This window comes from Amphiura filiformis, chromosome 7, assembly GCF_039555335.1.
Source record: "Amphiura filiformis chromosome 7, Afil_fr2py, whole genome shotgun sequence".
Taxonomy (NCBI): domain Eukaryota; kingdom Metazoa; phylum Echinodermata; class Ophiuroidea; order Amphilepidida; family Amphiuridae; genus Amphiura; species Amphiura filiformis.
In genome coordinates this window covers 63,179,107-63,198,083 of record NC_092634.1, presented here as the reverse complement: position 1 = coordinate 63,198,083, position 18,977 = coordinate 63,179,107, and the positions used below count along the sequence as shown (strand labels likewise).

The following is an 18,977-nucleotide window of genomic DNA, read 5'->3' as shown; positions in this document are numbered from 1 at the left end:
CACAAAATTGTAATTTTTTTGGTAATTTGTTTCCATTTTTTTTTCCAAAATCAACCATGAATGATCTTAACAAGTGGCTCTAGGTTCAGGGATGCAATTTTAAATTTTGTACAAAAATAATTTGTAAAAAAATTTGAAAAATTAACAGATATTTTTGTGCACCGAGCCAATATTTTCCCAAAGATGGATACCGTATTTCGTCAAATAGTCGCCCCCCCTCAAATAAACGCCCCCACCACTTTTTTCAACCAAGATGTTTCAAAAGTGCAGATATTTCCATGCTATCTTGTGTAGTAAGCTTACCAAGTTGTCCACATGGTCAATAATAGCATCAATAATTGAAAAGGGGTATAATCCTTCTTGTCTTCCATGAGCAACCGCGTCACATCGGGTATAATCTTCCTTCCAGGAGCAACCACTGTGCATGATTGACGGGCTATTCCATTGCTCGTAATAGGGTAGTGTATTTTAGCGGGACAATGCTGGATGGTGCACATCAATTTAGACTTTCGCCAAGTCTTGGCATGTGGTTGTTGGTGTGTGAGGGGGGCGTGTTGTCCGAGATGTTAGGAATTATTTAATAATAGTTATTAATATTGGAAGAACGTTTTAAACTTTAATTTAAGGCATCATATACGATTTTATACTATTTTAGATTTTCAATTAATAACAAAATAATAAAATAGCATTTAAAAATTATATTAATAGGCCTATTTATTATCGCACGCCATGGTAACAATAAAAAAATGGCACACTTTCCGATAAAAATTTGGGAAACAAATTAATTTAAAAAAAATAAATAAAAACAATCTTTCTTATACCAATTTTCATGAAATTGAGGGCCATCAATAAACCAAAATGCACCCCGAATCTGTCCCACATCCCCGTAGTAGGTCTACCCTCCTTTCCACCCCCGTTGCCCTAAACTAGACGTGTAATATAACCGCCATTCACAGTATTTTTTTTTACCTGTAGGCAAGCTCACCCCTACAGTCGCAATAGTTCTAGCCCAGATAGCTTTTAACTCACGCCTACTAATAACGTACTTTCATCAAGTGATGGCGCTATAAGGTTTACCACGGAAGCTGTTTGGTTTACCGTGGAAGAAGATTATACCCTATATGCAATAATTGGCAAAAATCTGGATTGGAAACCCGGAAGTGAACCAGAAGTCAGTGTTTCTAGTTCATAGTTCGTCATTTTAGCATGAGTTTACCTAATGATTTTAATGGGAATTATCGTTCTAAAATTGACCTTGAATAAACGCCCCCCTTTGGGAAAATGTAAAGCCCCAGGGGGCATTTATTTGACGAAATACGGTATATTGTTAGCGATCCGGTATCCAATCCAAAGTTGGTCAGCCTAAATATACATGTATAATATCTTTATCTTCCTCTGTATGCAGGGACTACCAATACTAATAGGCAAACTTGGTTGCACATACTTCTTTGAGTGGCACAGTACTGTAGCGTGTAAGAACCACGACCCCGACAGGAATGAGGTCAAATGTTTTGTTGTCGATAACAAAAACGAGATACGAGACCTGTCGCCGCTGATCAAGACACACGGTGGATACCTTGTGAATTCCGACACTGGTGATGATCTGTATATCAACGTGTGCAGGGATATAACGCCGGAGACAGGTGGGTGAATGGGCTGTTCCAGTTGAAATCTGTACTCCCCTTATGGAAACAGTGTCTTAGCTAGCCACCTGTCTGCCCATCATTTTAGACGGGGAGTTTGCTCTTGGGATGGGAAAAACTTATGCCTTTGACAGATGCTACATTATAGGTATTGAGAAAGGATATTGACCATTTTAGTTGACAGATTTGCAAAACAAGGCCATAGCAACACATATTTGAACTCTTTGAACCACCAAAGTGGTAAGTGTGTTAAAGGTCAAATTAGGACTGGCAATTTTATTCAAATGACGGGCAAACCTCAATTTCTAGCTAAGACCCTATTTTTATAATGGAAGACATGATGTTAATTGCCCTCACAGGGGGTGTGCAAGGTAGGTTTCAAATGGAGTCACCCATTTAGAGTGGTTATAATCCAAACATACCACCAGTTAGACTATTTTTAAATGCACTTAGTGTTGTTGCCTCCATAGTGTGAAACAATAAGTGTTTTTTTATCTGCAAGTCACATATATAATCGCAAAGTTGCAAACACTAAGGGTTTGATCAAGGCTCTGACTGTAAAACACAGACCAGCCAACTTGCACCCGCTATGGAGCCTGAAAAAGAAGCCATCACGAATCATAAAATTTGACGCATAAATATATGGGAGCTGCCATTGTGCTGAGATCGCGAAGCTGGGGTGCTGTGATCATGTCGCCAGCACCCGACTATGCCATAATCATCATGTACAATGCGCGTTTCCGCTGTCGGTGACCGTGAGCTTGACGACAAGTTCTGAATAGACTAGCTGGATCTTTTGTAGCAGGACTTATTTATGATTGTAATTTTGAGCAATTTCTCTTCAATGAAACAATCACAGACTACTACAGAAGATGTAGGTCAAGCATTATACAAGGAGAGTGTGGGTGTTTCAAAAGAAGTAACTATAGACCACTTGACATGTGACGTCATTGCCCGGCAGTATGCGCGCGAATTATGACAATTTCCATTGTTCTTTGCCCTGCAGTGTGCGTACGCATTGTAGTTTGCTCAGGGCACATGCATTTTAAATCGCCCACCATATTTCATATAGTACAAGAAAGCCATTGAACAGCGTAGCGGTTCATTCAAGCATATCGATAGACAAGTCCCTCGCTTTTGTTGATAAACAATGATCTCAAGTGGTCTATAACCAATTCTATTTGAAACCCATGCTCCCCTCTGTGGAAGGCTTTAGTTAAATCTTCTACAGAGGGAATGTAGATTTTAAATGGAATAGCCCATTTTGTTTGTTTGCAGATGGCCCAACAGCTCATTGTCCAGCAAATGCTGCAGCCTGTCAACTGAACACTGACCTCTCAGAAGGAGTTAACGTTGGTATAGCCTCGAAATCTCTGGTGTGGTTGAATGACCAACACTTGCAGCTCAGATATGAGAGTGATGCAAGCTCTAAATGCAGCGGGTTCAAACCTAGGGTGACCATTGCCTTTGTGTGCCCACAGGATGAAGGACGATTATCAGGGGTAAGTCTGGCCTGGGTTTCATGGGGTAATAGATGTGGTGGGTTCAAACCTAGGGTGACTATTGCCTTTGTGTGCCCACATGATGAAGGTTGATTATCAGGGGTAAGTCTGGCCTGGGTTTAATGGGGTAGTAGATGTGGTGGGTTCAAACCTAGGATGACTATTGCCTTTGTGTGCCCACAGGATGAAGGGCGATTATCAGGGGTAAGTCTGGCTTGGGATTCTTGGGGTAGTAGATGTGGTGGGTACAAACCTAGGGTGACTATTGCCTTTGTGTGCCCACATGATGAAGGTTGATTATCAGGGGTAAGTCTGGCCTGGGTTTTATGGGGTAGTAGATGTGGTGGGTTCAAACCTAGGATGACTATTGCCTTTGTGTGCCCACAGGATGAAGGGCGATTATCAGGGGTAAGTCTGGCTTGGGATTCTTGGGGTAGTAGATGTGGTGGGTACAAACCTAGGGTGACTATTGCCTTTGTGTGCCCACATGATGAAGGTTGATTATCAGGGGTAAGTCTGGCCTGGGTTTTATGGGGTAGTAGATGTGGTGGGTTCAAACCTAGGATGACTATTGCCTTTGTGTGCCCACAGGATGAAGGGCGATTATCAGGGGTAAGTCTGGCTTGGGATTCTTGGGGTAGTAGATGTGGTGGGTACAAACCTAGGGTGACTATTGCCTTTGTGTGCCCACATGATGAAGGTTGATTATCAGGGGTAAGTCTGGCCTGGGTTTTATGGGGTAGTAGATGTGGTGGGTTCAAACCTAGGATGACTATTGCCTTTGTGTGCCCACAGGATGAAGGGCGATTATCAGGGGTAAGTCTGGCCTGGTTTGTTTTTTGGGTAAGTCAGACTTAGGACATTGCTTTTGTTATATAAGCTTACTTCTAACAAAGTCAATTATATATTGATAAAGGATATGCTTTAATCTCATATTCAGAATGAACTGTGCATCTGAGGATGAGATATTCATTGGAAGAAAGAAGTAATTCAAATCTTGAAGGCTGACATAGGGAAAAAACATTGTGTAAACATGGATCAGGAAATAAAAACTATAGATAGATAACCACACCACTCCACGCCATACATAAATTCTCCCAGTCACATTTCCCCAATATGAAATTTAAAAAAGTAAAATTTAAATTCTGCTTCTTTTAAAATTTGGCAGAGGCGGGGTTCGAACTCACGGCGCCGCCTATAATGCTCTATGAGCCTAGCGCCTTAGACCACTCGACCACTTGTCTTCATGGAATTCATTTGAAACTTATTTGAAGATATAATCGCAACTTCAATATAGGCATACCACGTGACAAGCAAAAGCAGAAAAGCGTACCATATTTTGGAATTTTATTTGCCTAAATACATTAATGTGTATTAATAGCGCTCAATTGTTGTTAATCCGACCATAAACATGATAAATGCTTGGCGTCTATATGGACAATACATGATATCGATTTTGACACGTGCTCTGGACGGTGTCAGTACATTTCCATGGTCAGTAAAATACTATAGAGGAACCTACCATTTTTCTTGTATACACGTTCGATGTTTTTATCAATTACATAAAAATTCCATTTTAGACCCCAAATGTTTTTTCAGGAAATAAAAGATTAGATTACCATAAAAAGCGAAACAGTAATCTTTTGCGGGTCTAATGTAATATTCACATAGGATTTTCAACGTTTTTTCTATTTTTATTCTTGCTCAATTAAAAAAATTTTTTGGCGTATATAAAATTGAAATAAAATTCTCTGCCTCTTAAACGGCATCAAATGCGCCATAATTGGGTATCACGAATCGTTATATATGATGTGCAGTTAATATTCATATTTTCTTTTATACAGAGGATGCTTCAGTTTTGACAGGAAAAAATTTTTCTTGAAAACCCTCTCACTCGGTTATTTTAAAAAGGTAACCACGCTTCCCTAGAATGTGCAATAAATTAGCATTAAAATTTTTCTTATTCTAACAGCAAGCGTTTCTAGAATGTATTTTGGCGAAATGTGGTGTGATAGATAACAATCGTTATTCAGGGTATTTCATTCAGTTTACAAAAACTGGTCTCCCATGATACTCAGTTATAATTAATAACCAAAGTGAAACTAAGATGTTGGTTGGCCTACATGTAGGTGTTTGCAGTCATTGCAGTTTGGTTCCTTGTCATAGGACTATTCTAGTTGAAATACATACACCCCTGTGGGGGACATGACCTTAATCTTCCACGCAGGAAGTGTAGATTTCAAATGGGTGTTACCTGAATGGGTGACATCATTTGAAAGCTACACCCCCTGTGTGGGAGATTAAGGTCATGCCTTCCACAGGGGGTGTATGTGTATGGATTTCAACTGGAATACCATGTTAGGATAGTTTTCATTTCCTTTAAAATCCAAAACTGTATACCCAGTGATCTTGATCTATTAAAGGGGGGTAACCCTATTGGTTTTGGATATGGATTGTCTTTAAAATTATATAATAATATCAAATATCGCCTCCTTTATGCTGCTTTGTGAAAAAAGCGAGAGCATTTTCAGCGTAAATGTGAATAAATAGCCAAATTTGCAATCCAATACCTTGGTATCGTGAATTGCATTCTGGGCAGGCAATGACGAATGCTGACATGCTGTACAATGCCCGGCCCGTATTGAACGGAAAATGTTTTTTTTCGTACGTTTCAGAAAAAAAGGAAACAAAATATATTTCCCTTGCAATATGTACATTTCAAATGAATATAAAAAAGTTTAGGTAAAATGGAGAGAAAAAAAAAACCTTCCGAGACCGGGTTTTGAACCGGTACCTCTCGGTAAAAAAACAAACGCAGCTAGTCAATTGAGCTATTTAGCACATCACGCTTACTGTTGCCGTTTTCATAACTATATACGGCGCACCGTCTCCTCAGCAGTTAGTGTGGTTCGCTTTTTCACAGAATATGTATGACGTGAAACCAAAGTAGCTGTTGCGGTGACTGATATTTCGTTCATAATTCCCTCCCAGAAATCCAAAGTATTTACCATTGTTTACAAACTGGTATACCTGTAAAACCGCTGTGATTCATGATTTCTCGGAAATACATCGACTTGGAGCGTCAAATTTCAGGATAGTAATGAGAAAAATAGTATCTATTATGTGATACCAAAACCTCATCAACAATGAAAAAATCGGGGATGATGCTGTCGATCGGGTTACGGACCTTTAATGCTATTTTTCTTGTTTCAGAACTACTTAAAGCAACAATGAGCAATGATTTGCATTAAAATAGATTTGCATTTTGTCCCACAAAATGTTAGTATTCAATATCAGATATACCCTCTTTTAATTGCGGGCTGAACATATTAGGTAAAACAACAAAAATCGCTATTTCAGTCCAGTGCATATTACTAGGGATGACCAGCACAACAGCCCACTCATTTGGACATCTTTTGTGTTTACCATGCAGCACTGGACACACACATATTTCAATGGGGTTGTCCATGCAGAGACTTAAGGCTGGTTCAAAGTGAATATTCGAAGGCGAATATTCGGCTTCGAATACGTTTTGGGCGTCAAAATATATGCGGCTTCGAATATAAAACTATGAACCGGAGAAAGATATATTTCTACAATTCACAGCGTTGCCCGACTGTTAACAAGTATTGCCCGTTGACCAAGGTGAGCAAAATTTAGAGAATTTCTTTAACGAAGTTAATAAAATCATAATAGGTAAACTCCATTTAACTATTGTCATGATTTAATGTCTGTATAAATGGGTCTAAATAGGAGCAGTGGCGTAACCAGTGGGGGCCGGGGGTGCAAGCTGCCCCGGACACAAAAAAACCTGGAAGAAGAGTCACAAATTGGGAAGGGGGAAAGGGGAAAGAGAGAAAAGAGGGAAGAAAAAGAGGAAGAGAAAGGGAAAGAAGAGAAAAAGGGAAGGAGAAGAGAAAAAGGAAAGAAAGAGGGAAGAGAAAGGGGAAAAGAAGAAAAGAAAAAGAGGGAAGAAAAGGGGAAGGAGAAGAGAAAAGCCGGGAAGAAAGAGAGAAGAAGATCTATAGGTCTACTACTTTCATTGTGAAATTTGTACTCTGAAACACTGATATTTTCTAATATGCCAAAAACCAGGAGCTTCATGGCGCTCAGCCCCCTTGACACCGCCTGGGCTTTGCCCCTGGACCCCACCGACTCCACCCGTTTAACGCTTCAGCGGCAAGCGAGCTTTCTCTCGAACATAAATACTAAAACTTTTGATCAGAAATTTGAAAATTTTTAATCTTGCACCCCGGAAGGTCAGGTCAAGAAATGAATGAGGCAATAGATAAATAAATAAATAAATAAATAAATAAATAAATAAGTCAATAAATAAGTCAATAAATAAATAAATAAATAAATAAATAAATAAATAAATAAATAAATAAATAAATAAATATCATAAGATATGATTGAAGCGACGACAAATATGACAGCCCTCACAAGTGTTATATATGAGACTACTAACGGTGACCCACCAAATATATATCTGTCGAGTTCAACAAAATTCAACTCCCACAAATATATTTCCGGTAAATACTTTTTCATTGGCTGATATCCACTTGAGATCGGTATCATCAAAGTAGTATTGCTCTCATTTCATGATTCATTGAGCAATCAATTTTGGCATTCAATCGAAATACGCGTCAAAAGATAAAAAGTCTCGTTCGAACTTGTGTAGGCCTACATTGCTAGGGCCTAAGTGTGTTTTAATGCCTGATTCACAAATTATAGAAATAAACAAGAATTTTTTTAAAAGAACACGCAATGATAGGGTACCAACGCTCGTGGTTTTGGTTGTTCTGCATAGTTTATGAAGATATTCATTGCAAAGCGCTATAATTATATCCATTCCTACATGTTACTTATTTTGCCCTCTTAATTATTAATTATAATTATGAATTTGACTGAACGCATTACATCTTTATTCCGCCCAAAATAACATCGTTTATAGGTGCCCAAAAACGTTAAGAAGCCCGCTAGTGCGGAAAAGATGACAAAAATGGGTGAACCTCCGTGGCAAACGCATTTTATATCAATAACCAATGATTTACCACCCCCAGACCCTCACACATCCTCTGCCAGTGGCAGATGCATATGGGGACCTAGAACTGGGGCCAAACATTATTTATGTAAAACCGGGGTCAGAGGATGATTTAAGGAAGCCCCATCATGCACTGCAAACGTGTTATCACTAGAGTTTCAACTGCCACTTTACTTTTCAAATCCCATTGAATTCTGTGCAAAAGATGTTGTTTAAGAATATTGTGCGTGTGCCATTATTACTTGGTCGATTTCAGAACAAAAGTGATGTATGCATAAAGGATAATTCACACCTTCTGTAGGTAACATAAAATGTGAAATCGGCTAGCATTTTGAATGCGTTTTTATTGTAAATATATCAGTCCAAATTCAAATTTAACCATGCCCGTCAATGCAATGTGCGAGCAGTGGTGTCATGTTCACTCACACAGCTGTGCTAACCGCAAGTAAACACAGTTGCGTGGTGCTTAAATCATCCTCTGAACCGGGGTGGAGGCATAAATCTGAATTTGGAGTTAGACTTTTTTCCTGCATCAGTCGATTTAAATAGAGCTACGTTAATATGGAAACATTCACTTGTACATTTAGCCTATGTTTGTAAGCCTAAATATCATAATTTTGCATAAAACATTACTTTATACCATCACTACAGCATTGGAATGATATTGCCTGCCAGGCATTTTCCTTTTCCTGGACGCCTTAATAGTCCCTTACTTTCATATCATATAAAAATGGGTACGCTTGTACCGCACTAATAAGGGGCACACCACTAAATCAATGCGCCATTTGTGTAACCCTAATGAGTTCCGTAAAATACAGAAACTATTTGAGGTATTTTGGGCTGGTCTTTAGACTTATTAATCAGAAAGAGTGGAGAATTCTCGGTGGTCACTGAATCAGGAAAGACAAAACATAAATTCGCCGCATTTTTACAAAAAAAGTCGCATTTTTATAATGATGAAAAAAATAGGTACGCAAATTAAAAAAATCGCAGAATCTGGTTTGCAATCTTGAGAGCATGTCAAAATCATTGGGGATTTTTGAAATCATCGTTCGTCGAACGATATTCAGGTGACCTCGAGCCTTTCATATAAATCAATGGTATCTCGCTATCAGTTGAGCGATATTTAATCCGATCCAACTCATATTTTATTCGTTGTCGTATATATTTTGACGTCACAAAAAAGTATTGAAGTCGAATATTCGCCTCGAATATTCACTATGAACCGACCCTTACTGAACTGACCAATGGATCTCGCTTGAGTGCACACACAATGCATCCAGTATTATTATTATTATCAGGCTGTTTGTCAGAAAAGTCCAAATATGCACCCCTAAATATCAATCAATATATCTATAACTTGGCCAATCAGGTGACAGGAAGTCCCCCTCTGGTAAAACCGAGTTTATGGTTTCATAATTTTTTCGTCCACAGCTAGCTAAAGTGAAATCTACAGGTTATTTGTATAAAAGAGTGATTTTACTGTAAATTTTCTCCAAATTCCAAGAAATATTAGGTGAGTTAACTTTTTGTATACTATACTATATATTTATCTAATTCCATGTGCAATTTCATAAAATTTCATTACTATTTAGGGGTGCATATTGGATGATGAAATTTAGACCCTCTTTAATCGGATTCAGAATTATGCAGTACCGTAGGCCTACATGCACAATGTACTCTGCAATGACCATGGTAATATCTTAATATTGCACATGAAATTGGTTTAATATTATTATTATATACAAAACTCATCCAATATAACTTGGAATTTAGAGAAAATTTGCAGTAAAATAAAAATTTTGATGCAGATATACTGTCGATTTCACTTCAGCTAGCGGTCATTAACAGTTACATAGTTCATTATGTCTAACACTCCATGAGAAACTGAGCGCATGGACGAGTCTCATGTGTAAAAAATGTATCACCAAATTTGGACAACTTGTTATTTAAGTAAAAAAACATGTAATTAAGTTGATCTGTAGTGACAAATTTTTATGCAAGGTTTCCGAATTTTGCACTTTTTTAGACTGATAATTTTTGGGCCTTGGATGCAAAATTCAGAAACCTCGCACAAAAAAATGTCACTACAAATCAACTTTATTACATGTTTTGTGACTTAAATAACAAGTTGTCAAAATTTGGTGATACCTTTTTTTCGTCAAATTTGTTCATAATTTTTCTTCCATGACTGCCATCTTGGATTTGTACTAAGAAATATAGAACAAAAAGGCAATTTCACAAGACCAGATCTCCGAATGCATTTATGAAAACCCATATTTATAAACGATTTCTTCTTGTGAGTATTTGTATAAATCATGTAATCCATTTTCAAGGGTTACTGAAAAGGTGTTTTTTGAAAATACTTAATTTGAAACTGGAAATTATTAAATTTTGTGCCATTTTTCCATGGTGTCCATAATCTGTCCAAACTGCCTATTCAAAACACGCATATAAAATTGGCCATAACTTCAGAACCATTTATCCTATTGAGGTCATTTAAAGACTGAAATGCTCCATTTAATGAGCTCTTTAATATAAGGTATGATTCTACAATACAGGAGAAACTTCAAATTTTCATGGTCATCCCTAATATTACATACGAGTGCGTCAATATCGATCTACTTAATATCTCGCATGGGCGTACACAAAACTACACATAAGATGTATAACATAAAAACCTATAGAAATATATGCATAGTTCATACATCAATTCTGTTTAACTGAGTTTATTTAAAACATGTTTCTTTACAAATATTTGTTTTCTGATGGTTGGTCCAATAAACCTTGGGGATTATTTAAAACTTCAAGCACTGAAGCACTGTCTAACCACAAAGAATTATGGGATTTACCTTTTTGGTAAATCTCATAAGGCTTTGCGAGTACACCTGAGATGTCGTCATTTGACGTCAGTACGCGTCACGCCGATGGCTTATGGGATTTACCGAAAAGGTCAATTGCCAGCAGTATGACATAGAATGGATTCACCATGACATTCTTTTCTTTTATCATTTTCTACAGGGTAATGATCCTGTGCTGTTATCTAATACGAACTGTCAGTACGACATAGAGTGGAAGACTGAGTATGCATGTAATGCATCCAGCTTGTCATCCACTGACTGCCACCTGAACAACGACGTCCATGGTGTGGATATTGATCTTAGTCCATTAACATTAAAACAAGGTGGCCCATCAAATGGTAAGTATCCCTAACACCCCATGTGTTTTTTTGCTATCAGAAGGGAAAGAAGAAATGAAAAAGGAGAGAAGATGAACAAGGAAGTCACTTGAGACCCCATGCACAGGATCACCGACTTGTAGCCACAGGGGTTTCGCTGGCCCGGTCAGCGATTCCTTGCGTGAATATATGACTTAGGGTGATTGCATCATAACATCATGTGGGATGCGTACATGTGCAGTGGTTTTCCTAGTTAGATTTTGATGGGGAGTATTATAGAGTTAAAGATGTTTTCTAAGTGTAGTAATTTATAGACGAATCCAACAAGCCAAGTGATGGTCAGAATTTAGTTGGGCATGACTGGGTCCCCAGCGCACCATACTAGTGTTGTGACTGCCCAATTGGGTGTTGTAAACTTTCATCATTCTATTGTCTACATGTAACACGGGTGATGAAATGCAGTTTAAGGACGCATCATTTCATATTTAGGTGGGATATACCCGACGGGGACCCAGCTATGGCTGCCATTGAGGTGTAGGAATGTGTGAAATTGGATTCGTGTATAGTGCCCTATGCACAGGAATAAACCCATAAGCTTCAGCACACTTTACAGGAGTTCCCTGACCCAAGATTTTGATTTCTTATTATTAACTTATCCAGAACTTAAGCCGTATCGTGCCATAGATGAGAACGAAGGATACATTTACTACTTGAATGTATGTGACAATCTGCCAGCCGGCAAATGTAATGGCAAAGAGTCTGGAGTATGTCAGACTCAAGAAACAACTAATCCAAGTCAAAAGGTAGCTGGGAGGGCTGATTCTTCTAATATGACGCTAAGGTGAGTGCTTTGTTAATATTTTTTCTGTCAAGTGCTCTGTGTGCTAGCCATAGGCTTCAACATAAAAAGTCCCAAATTTTTAAATATTTCTCAAAATATCAAGAGCTATTTTAAGAACCACTGAACCAATACTAGGCTTGTTTATACTCATTTTAATGCATTTTTCATGCTAATTCCAAATATGGTCATGAAAATTTACAATTCTGAAATCTTTGAATTTTTAATTTTTTTTCAACTTGTCATCTGCAGTCGACACCCAGGCCAGACTTATCCCTGATAAGCCCCTTAGCACTACCTGCCGATCTAACATTGCCTCTGATTGGTCAATTGCATGATATCTTCACTTTAATCACCAATCAGAATGGAGCTTTACAAATAATTCACCCCAATTTTTTGCGTGGTAAAATTATTCTAACAATGTTGCTGATTGATAAAAATGTTTTAAATGCACATGGCATCCTGGATGAGTGCTAGAGAACATTTGGTTATTCAGATCCTCCGAGCATTTCAAGCTTATTTTGAGGTGTGATTTAAAGCTTGTGAAATATCCTGAAAGTAGTAGAAACTCCTGAAAAGCAGCGTGAAATTGGGCTAAAATATCCCTAAACGGGCTGAAAATCCATAGAATTATGTACATTTTAGCCACAAAATTTTTTGAAATCGGGGAAAATCCTGAGGAATCCACCTCTGATGAGTTCGAGTGGGGGTGGGAGGGGAAGGGGGAAACTGGATTCAGCATTGTATTTGAAAATCTCTGTATGCTTTGAGACATCCTTTTTGAAGCAGCGCCCGCAGGCGATGCTTCCCTATTTAATTTCACCGAAATGACTTGCATACGATAGGTGATATGCCTCAACTTTTGTTGATACACCATTCAAAATAGATACGATAATCGAGCTCAAATGAGATCGAAAATTGTAGGTTAAGCGCATGCACATTCTGTATTTATAATGAGTTTGTTTTGTATGGCAGTACATGACTGAGAAAGAGATTAAATAAACATAGCTTGGTCTTTTTAACAGTCATTTGTCATGGGTTTGTTTTACATATGTCAGTAACTGACTGAGAAAGAGATTACATGAGAGTGAAACCCCCATAATGCATTGCGAGTCAAGCATACCCAGCGACTGAGCAACAGCTGTTACGTCATCATTTTTATGTTGATCGTCAGCATGGTCTGTTGATATAAACAGTCTTATCTCTCACAACTCCCGTATTTTGCGTGTGCGTATAGAGGCATAGATGTAGTTCACACAGTATTCAGTGGAATAAACGAATTGGAGTCGGACAATAATGTGGTCATGCATGTTAGCGATTGAGCGCCAAATAAACTTGTTCTGCATAAATACGACCTAGATAGGAAACAAATGCCTTGGATATTGATTGGCAAAGGGGGGGGTCTCCTTGGTTGGAGGTATACGGGGATATGCCACGGTTTTAGGGTACCGTACCTTTTCAGCGATTTTGGTATATGATTATGATTATTGGACCAATAGGCCCCTATTTAAATGATAAATCCTTGGCGCTGCTTAACCCTTTAAAAGGGTTTTTTATTTTGTTCTCTTTTGTTAGCAATGTGCTATTACATTTGAAATCCACACTCCCCCTGTGGAAGATTTTGGAAATATCTTCCACAGAGGGACTATGAATTTCAAGTGGAATTAGCACATTAACCAACTGTATTTGATACCCACCTTCCCTCTGTGGAAGATTGGGGTTGAATCTTTCTCAGAGGGTGTATGAAACTCAAATGGTGCTGTCCAATCCATTTGAAATTCAAACTCCCCCTGTGGAAGATATTTCCAAAATCTTCCACAGGGGGGTGTGGATTTTTAATGGTATAGCCCAGTCTCACACTGTTATGTTTGGCCTCATATGCAGGTACGCAGACGGTGAGCTGTCATTGATGTATAAAGGAGGTGAGGTGTGTCATACAGGCTTTGCCAGGACGTCCATCATTAATTTTGAGTGCAACAAATCTGCAGGTAAATACACCCAACTGTTTTGGGAATACACCCAAAATGTCTTGGGAATACACCCAAATGCTTTGGGAATACACACAAAATATCTTGAGAATACACCCAAATGTTTTAGGGATACACCCAAAATGTCTTGAGAATACACCCAACTGTTTTGGGAATACACACAAAATATCTTGAGAATGCACCCAACTGTTTTGGGAATACACCTAAAATGTCTTGGGAATACACCCAAATGCTTTGGGAATACACACAAAATATCTTGAGAAACACCCAAATGCTTTGGGAATACACACAAAATATCTTGAGAATACACCCAGATGTTTTGGGGATGCACCCAAAATGTCTTGAGAATACACCCAACTTTTAAAGTAAAATAATCAATCATTTATCAATACTAGCCCTTTCAAAAGGGAGGAAGAGCCAATAAAAAGAAAACAAAAATCAACCGACTGACCCTCCAAATTTTTGTCTTGGAAGGGCAACCAAACAATTTTTTTTTTACCTCATCATCATCACCATTGTTGTTATTGTTATTGATTTTATCGTCATTGTAATCATCCTCCTCATTAATATTATAATCATTTTCGTCTTTTTTCAGTGGATGAAGGCAAAGGTAAACCGTCATTTGTCGGCGAATTAGAACAGTGCACCTATTTCTTTGAATGGCAGACCAAGTACGCATGCCTGGAACACTCGGCACAAACCACATGTACCGTCACAGATGGAAACAAACGCTACAACCTTTCACCTCTTGTACGGGCAGCCGGTGACAACTGGCAAGCACTTGACGGCCGTCATGAACACGACGAGACGTCGTCTGATGATGGGCAATATTTCATCAACATATGTTCGGATATTTTAACGGAGAGTCCGGCAACTACTTACTGTCCTGCAGGGTCAGCTGCATGTTTTCTAAGTGGTAAGTAAAAAATCTTTGAGAGGTCGGAATTCTTAACCCCCTGAGCACTACCTACCGATCTAACATTGCCTCTGATTGGTCAATTACATGATATCTACACTTTAATCACCAATCAGAATGGAGCTTTGCAAATAATTCACCCCAATTTTTTTGCATGGTGAAATTATTCTAACAATGTTGCTGATTGGTCCAATTGATAATGAAAACTTCTTTTTGGCCAATCAGCAGGTAGTTCTCATGGGTTTAACATGATTGAGTTAGAACATTGAAATCCATATGAACGTCAGCTGCATTTTGATACTACACTTATAAAAAAATTGCAAACCAACCAGATTGTAACAATTTTTGTTGTGATATGAAAAGTTACAATATCTATTACTATACAAATTTCGATATACTTATTTATAACATTCGGCCGAAGCCAGGCTAAGCCCAATAATGCTCAGAGGCTACTAAATTCAAGGGATGCCATCCGGATATGACGGGACAGGGATATGGGAAGAGGTCTGATTTTAGATGCAGGAGGAAAACCGGAGCACCAGGAGAAAAACCTGCGAGGACGAGCATGGCTCGGCAACCAAACTCACATGTGGCAACGTGGGGAATTGAACCCCGGCCACAGTGGTGAGAAGTGAGTGAGAGGACCACTGCACAAACACGCCCTAACCTTTTGATGAGCACACACAATATTCTCCAAATTAAGGCGACTGTGGTCAGTGCAGTTCCTTACCTGTTAATGATACACATTGAAAGCAACTCAGTTCAAACAAGTAAAGCAATTTGACACTGCTGTGGTCTGATTGATTTGGCAACTTTTGCACAAGTTAGGTCTAGCTAACAAAATTTTTGAACATGGTACATATCAATTTCAATGGTTTTTTATCATTCATGTTAGGAATTACCCAGTCTTAAAGAACCATCGGGAGAGCAGAAGTCTGAATTTAATCTACAGATTCCTTCATCTAACCCAGCTATGGTTCAAATAGTTTGGAACCTCCTATTCCAATGGCGGATGAAGAGTACAACTCTCAACGGCTAAAGAGCGGATGAGAATGATTATGTTATTCCAACGGTCATCAGGATGGTGTTGAACATGTCATCATAGGTCAAATAACTTCACTGGCCAACATGTTCCGGGCCAGGGGCGTGCCACTAAATATGCTGTTCAGGGCTGATCACCCGTTCAGTTGCCAGACACGGACTAAAATAAGTCTGGCAAACTAATGATTACGAAAATTACAAACAAATATCCAAATACTGGATCGAAGGTAGCTGGGCAGACGTCTTCTTCTGACTCTATGACGGGCCAGCGGGAACCTGGCACACCATCACAGACTGTTGGTCCTGATATGTCTCGTCTACCTACCTTCAAAACACTTGTAGTATCCACCTACAATGTGCCTACACTACACCAACAAGGAAAAACCATCAACTATTTACGGGTTGTAGCGATTCAGGCGTCGACATTGTCGGTGTGCAAGAACACCGTCTTATTACATCATCCCCCACTGACGAATTATGGTCAGAGGACAAGAATTGGGTACTTATTTACAGTTCTGCCACAGACCAGAGTGTGCAGTCCATCAATCAACGAATATTAACAGCTTCTTTTAACGGGAACCCCCAGCTTACGGTTACAATTATTTATGCGCCAACGGAATCAGCAACCTCAGGAGAAAAGGACAGTTTCTATAATCCACTAGAAGACCATCTTGATAAGGTGAAGAGGCACAATATCCACCTCGTCATTTGTGATTTCAATGCCAGAATTGGCCAAGATAGCCATGTATCTCATCCAGCTGTGGTTGGTCCTCATTGTTTTTATGACACAACAAATGACAATGGAGAGAGACTAGTGAATTTATGTCAGGAATTCAAGCTCCGTCCTTCACAATCAAGATTTCCCCAACCCAAAAGTCGTCTCTGGACATGGATGGAATACTCAGCATACAACTGCACACCAGTCTCCGAACCACCAAAGGTAAACCTTGTAAGAGGCCTAAGTACAACTGGAAGAATCTGCAACATGCTCCTACTAAGAACCGTTTCCAGATTGAACTTTCAAACAAGATTCCAGGTCCTCCAGTGTGACGACAACAACCAGTCACCAATTTCTGAGAGGTATGAAATGTTTGAGAAAGTAGTAGAAGAAGTCGCAGAAAAGGTTGTTGGAAAATGTAGTCCTTGTGGAATGCCAAGCTGGGTGACAGACAAGACTCCCAAGTTGAGATCAGAAAGAGATACGGTCAAGAAGACATATCTACTTGTTAGAACTCACCACGCCGGAGAAGTGTGGAGAAAGCTCAACACCCAGCTCAACAGAGTCATATAGGGCTGATGAACTTGCCTCTATACACAGGCAGATGGAAGACCTGCAAGTTGCAAATGAAAATGGCCATTACAACACCACATGGAAAATAATCCATGACATCTCGGGGAAGAAGAAGAGATCAAATCCCAAAGTGAAGAAGAGAGATGGGACAGTCCCCTCAAGTGACAAAGAACTACTTGCTGAGTGGAAAGATTACTTCTGTGCCTTGCTGAACAATGACAATGGACTATCAACATCTGATCTCCCAACACCCGCCGATCAGGACTTACCTATTTGTAATGATCCCCCTACCCTGGAAGAGACAAGAAAAGCCATTCAAGCAATGAAACAAACAAAGCGGCTGGACGTGACTGTGCGATTACCACTGAGGCACTCCAGGGTGGTGGTGAAGCTATGGTAGACATCATCCATAAATTCTGCATAGAAGTTTTTACAAAGCTTACACCACCGCAACAGTGGATTACAAATGTTATTGTTCCCCTTCCAAAGAAAGGAGACCTCAGCCTCATGAACAACTATAGAGGAATCACACTGATGTCAGTTGCAGCTAAGGTGTATAATAGGATCCTACTGAATAGAATTAGGGACCATGTTGATCCTGTAATAAGAAGTAACCAGGCGGATTTAGACCAGGCAGAAGCTGTGCACAGCAAAGGCATATCCTCCGTAGAATCATGGAGGCTTTCCATAGTTACCAACTTCCACTAACTATAACATTCATTGACTTCAAGAAAGCCTTTGATTCAATCAACAGGAAGATGATGTTTTCTGTTTTGCGGCACTATGGTATCCCAGAGAGCATCGTAAAGGCAATACGTGTACTGTATACTATCGCAAAGTGCCGTATTGGTAGATGGCAACATCTCGGATTCCTTCCTAGTGACTACTGGAGTATTGCAGGGGGATGTTCTAGCCCCATTCTTATTTATTGTTCTCATTGACTATTTGATGAAGTTGGCTACTGAGGGGACTGACAGTGGCATTGAAACACACCCGTGTCGGTCCAGGCGTTATCCTGCTAAGATTTTGAACGACTTGGATTTCGCTGATGATATTGCTTTACTTGAATCTTCCATCCCGCGGGCACAGGCACAGCTGACCAGAACAGCGGCTGCAGCAGAAAGCCTGGGTCTCATCATCAGTGTTCCCAAAACCGAGTACATGACCATCAACTGCAATCCTCAGCCACCACTCCAAGTATACGGAGAACCCATCAGGTATGTCACCGATTTTAAATATCTTGGTTCCATCTTGGCTCTAGCACCAGTGACCTCTCTCCCGACGGAAAGGCGCTTGCTTGGTATGCATTTTGGAAACTGGAGCATCTGTCGAGAAGTCCAACAATCACTGTTGCAACAAAAGTCAAGCTGTTTCACACCACTTGTGTTACAGTATTGCTCTATGGTTGCGAGTCCTGAGTGATAGCTACTGACATGGAAAATAAGATCAACACTTTTGGTACATCATGTTACAGGATAATGCTGAACATCAAGCGCACTGCATGACCATGTTAGTAATGAGAGGGTCTATATATAC

The 18,977-nt window shown here is 39.4% G+C and overlaps 1 protein-coding gene across 1 annotated transcript in view; it reads left to right on the top strand.

Annotated features, from left to right (window-relative positions):
* The window catches only part of LOC140157451 (cation-independent mannose-6-phosphate receptor-like), an 86,376-nt gene that overhangs the window by 5,599 nt on the left and 61,800 nt on the right, over positions 1-18,977 (top strand). Inside the window, 6 exon segments of the mRNA XM_072180653.1 lie at positions 1,406-1,643; positions 2,922-3,145; positions 11,211-11,388; positions 12,028-12,208; positions 14,090-14,193; positions 14,789-15,109. Of these exon segments, the coding sequence (XP_072036754.1) occupies positions 1,406-1,643; positions 2,922-3,145; positions 11,211-11,388; positions 12,028-12,208; positions 14,090-14,193; positions 14,789-15,109 (1,246 nt within the window).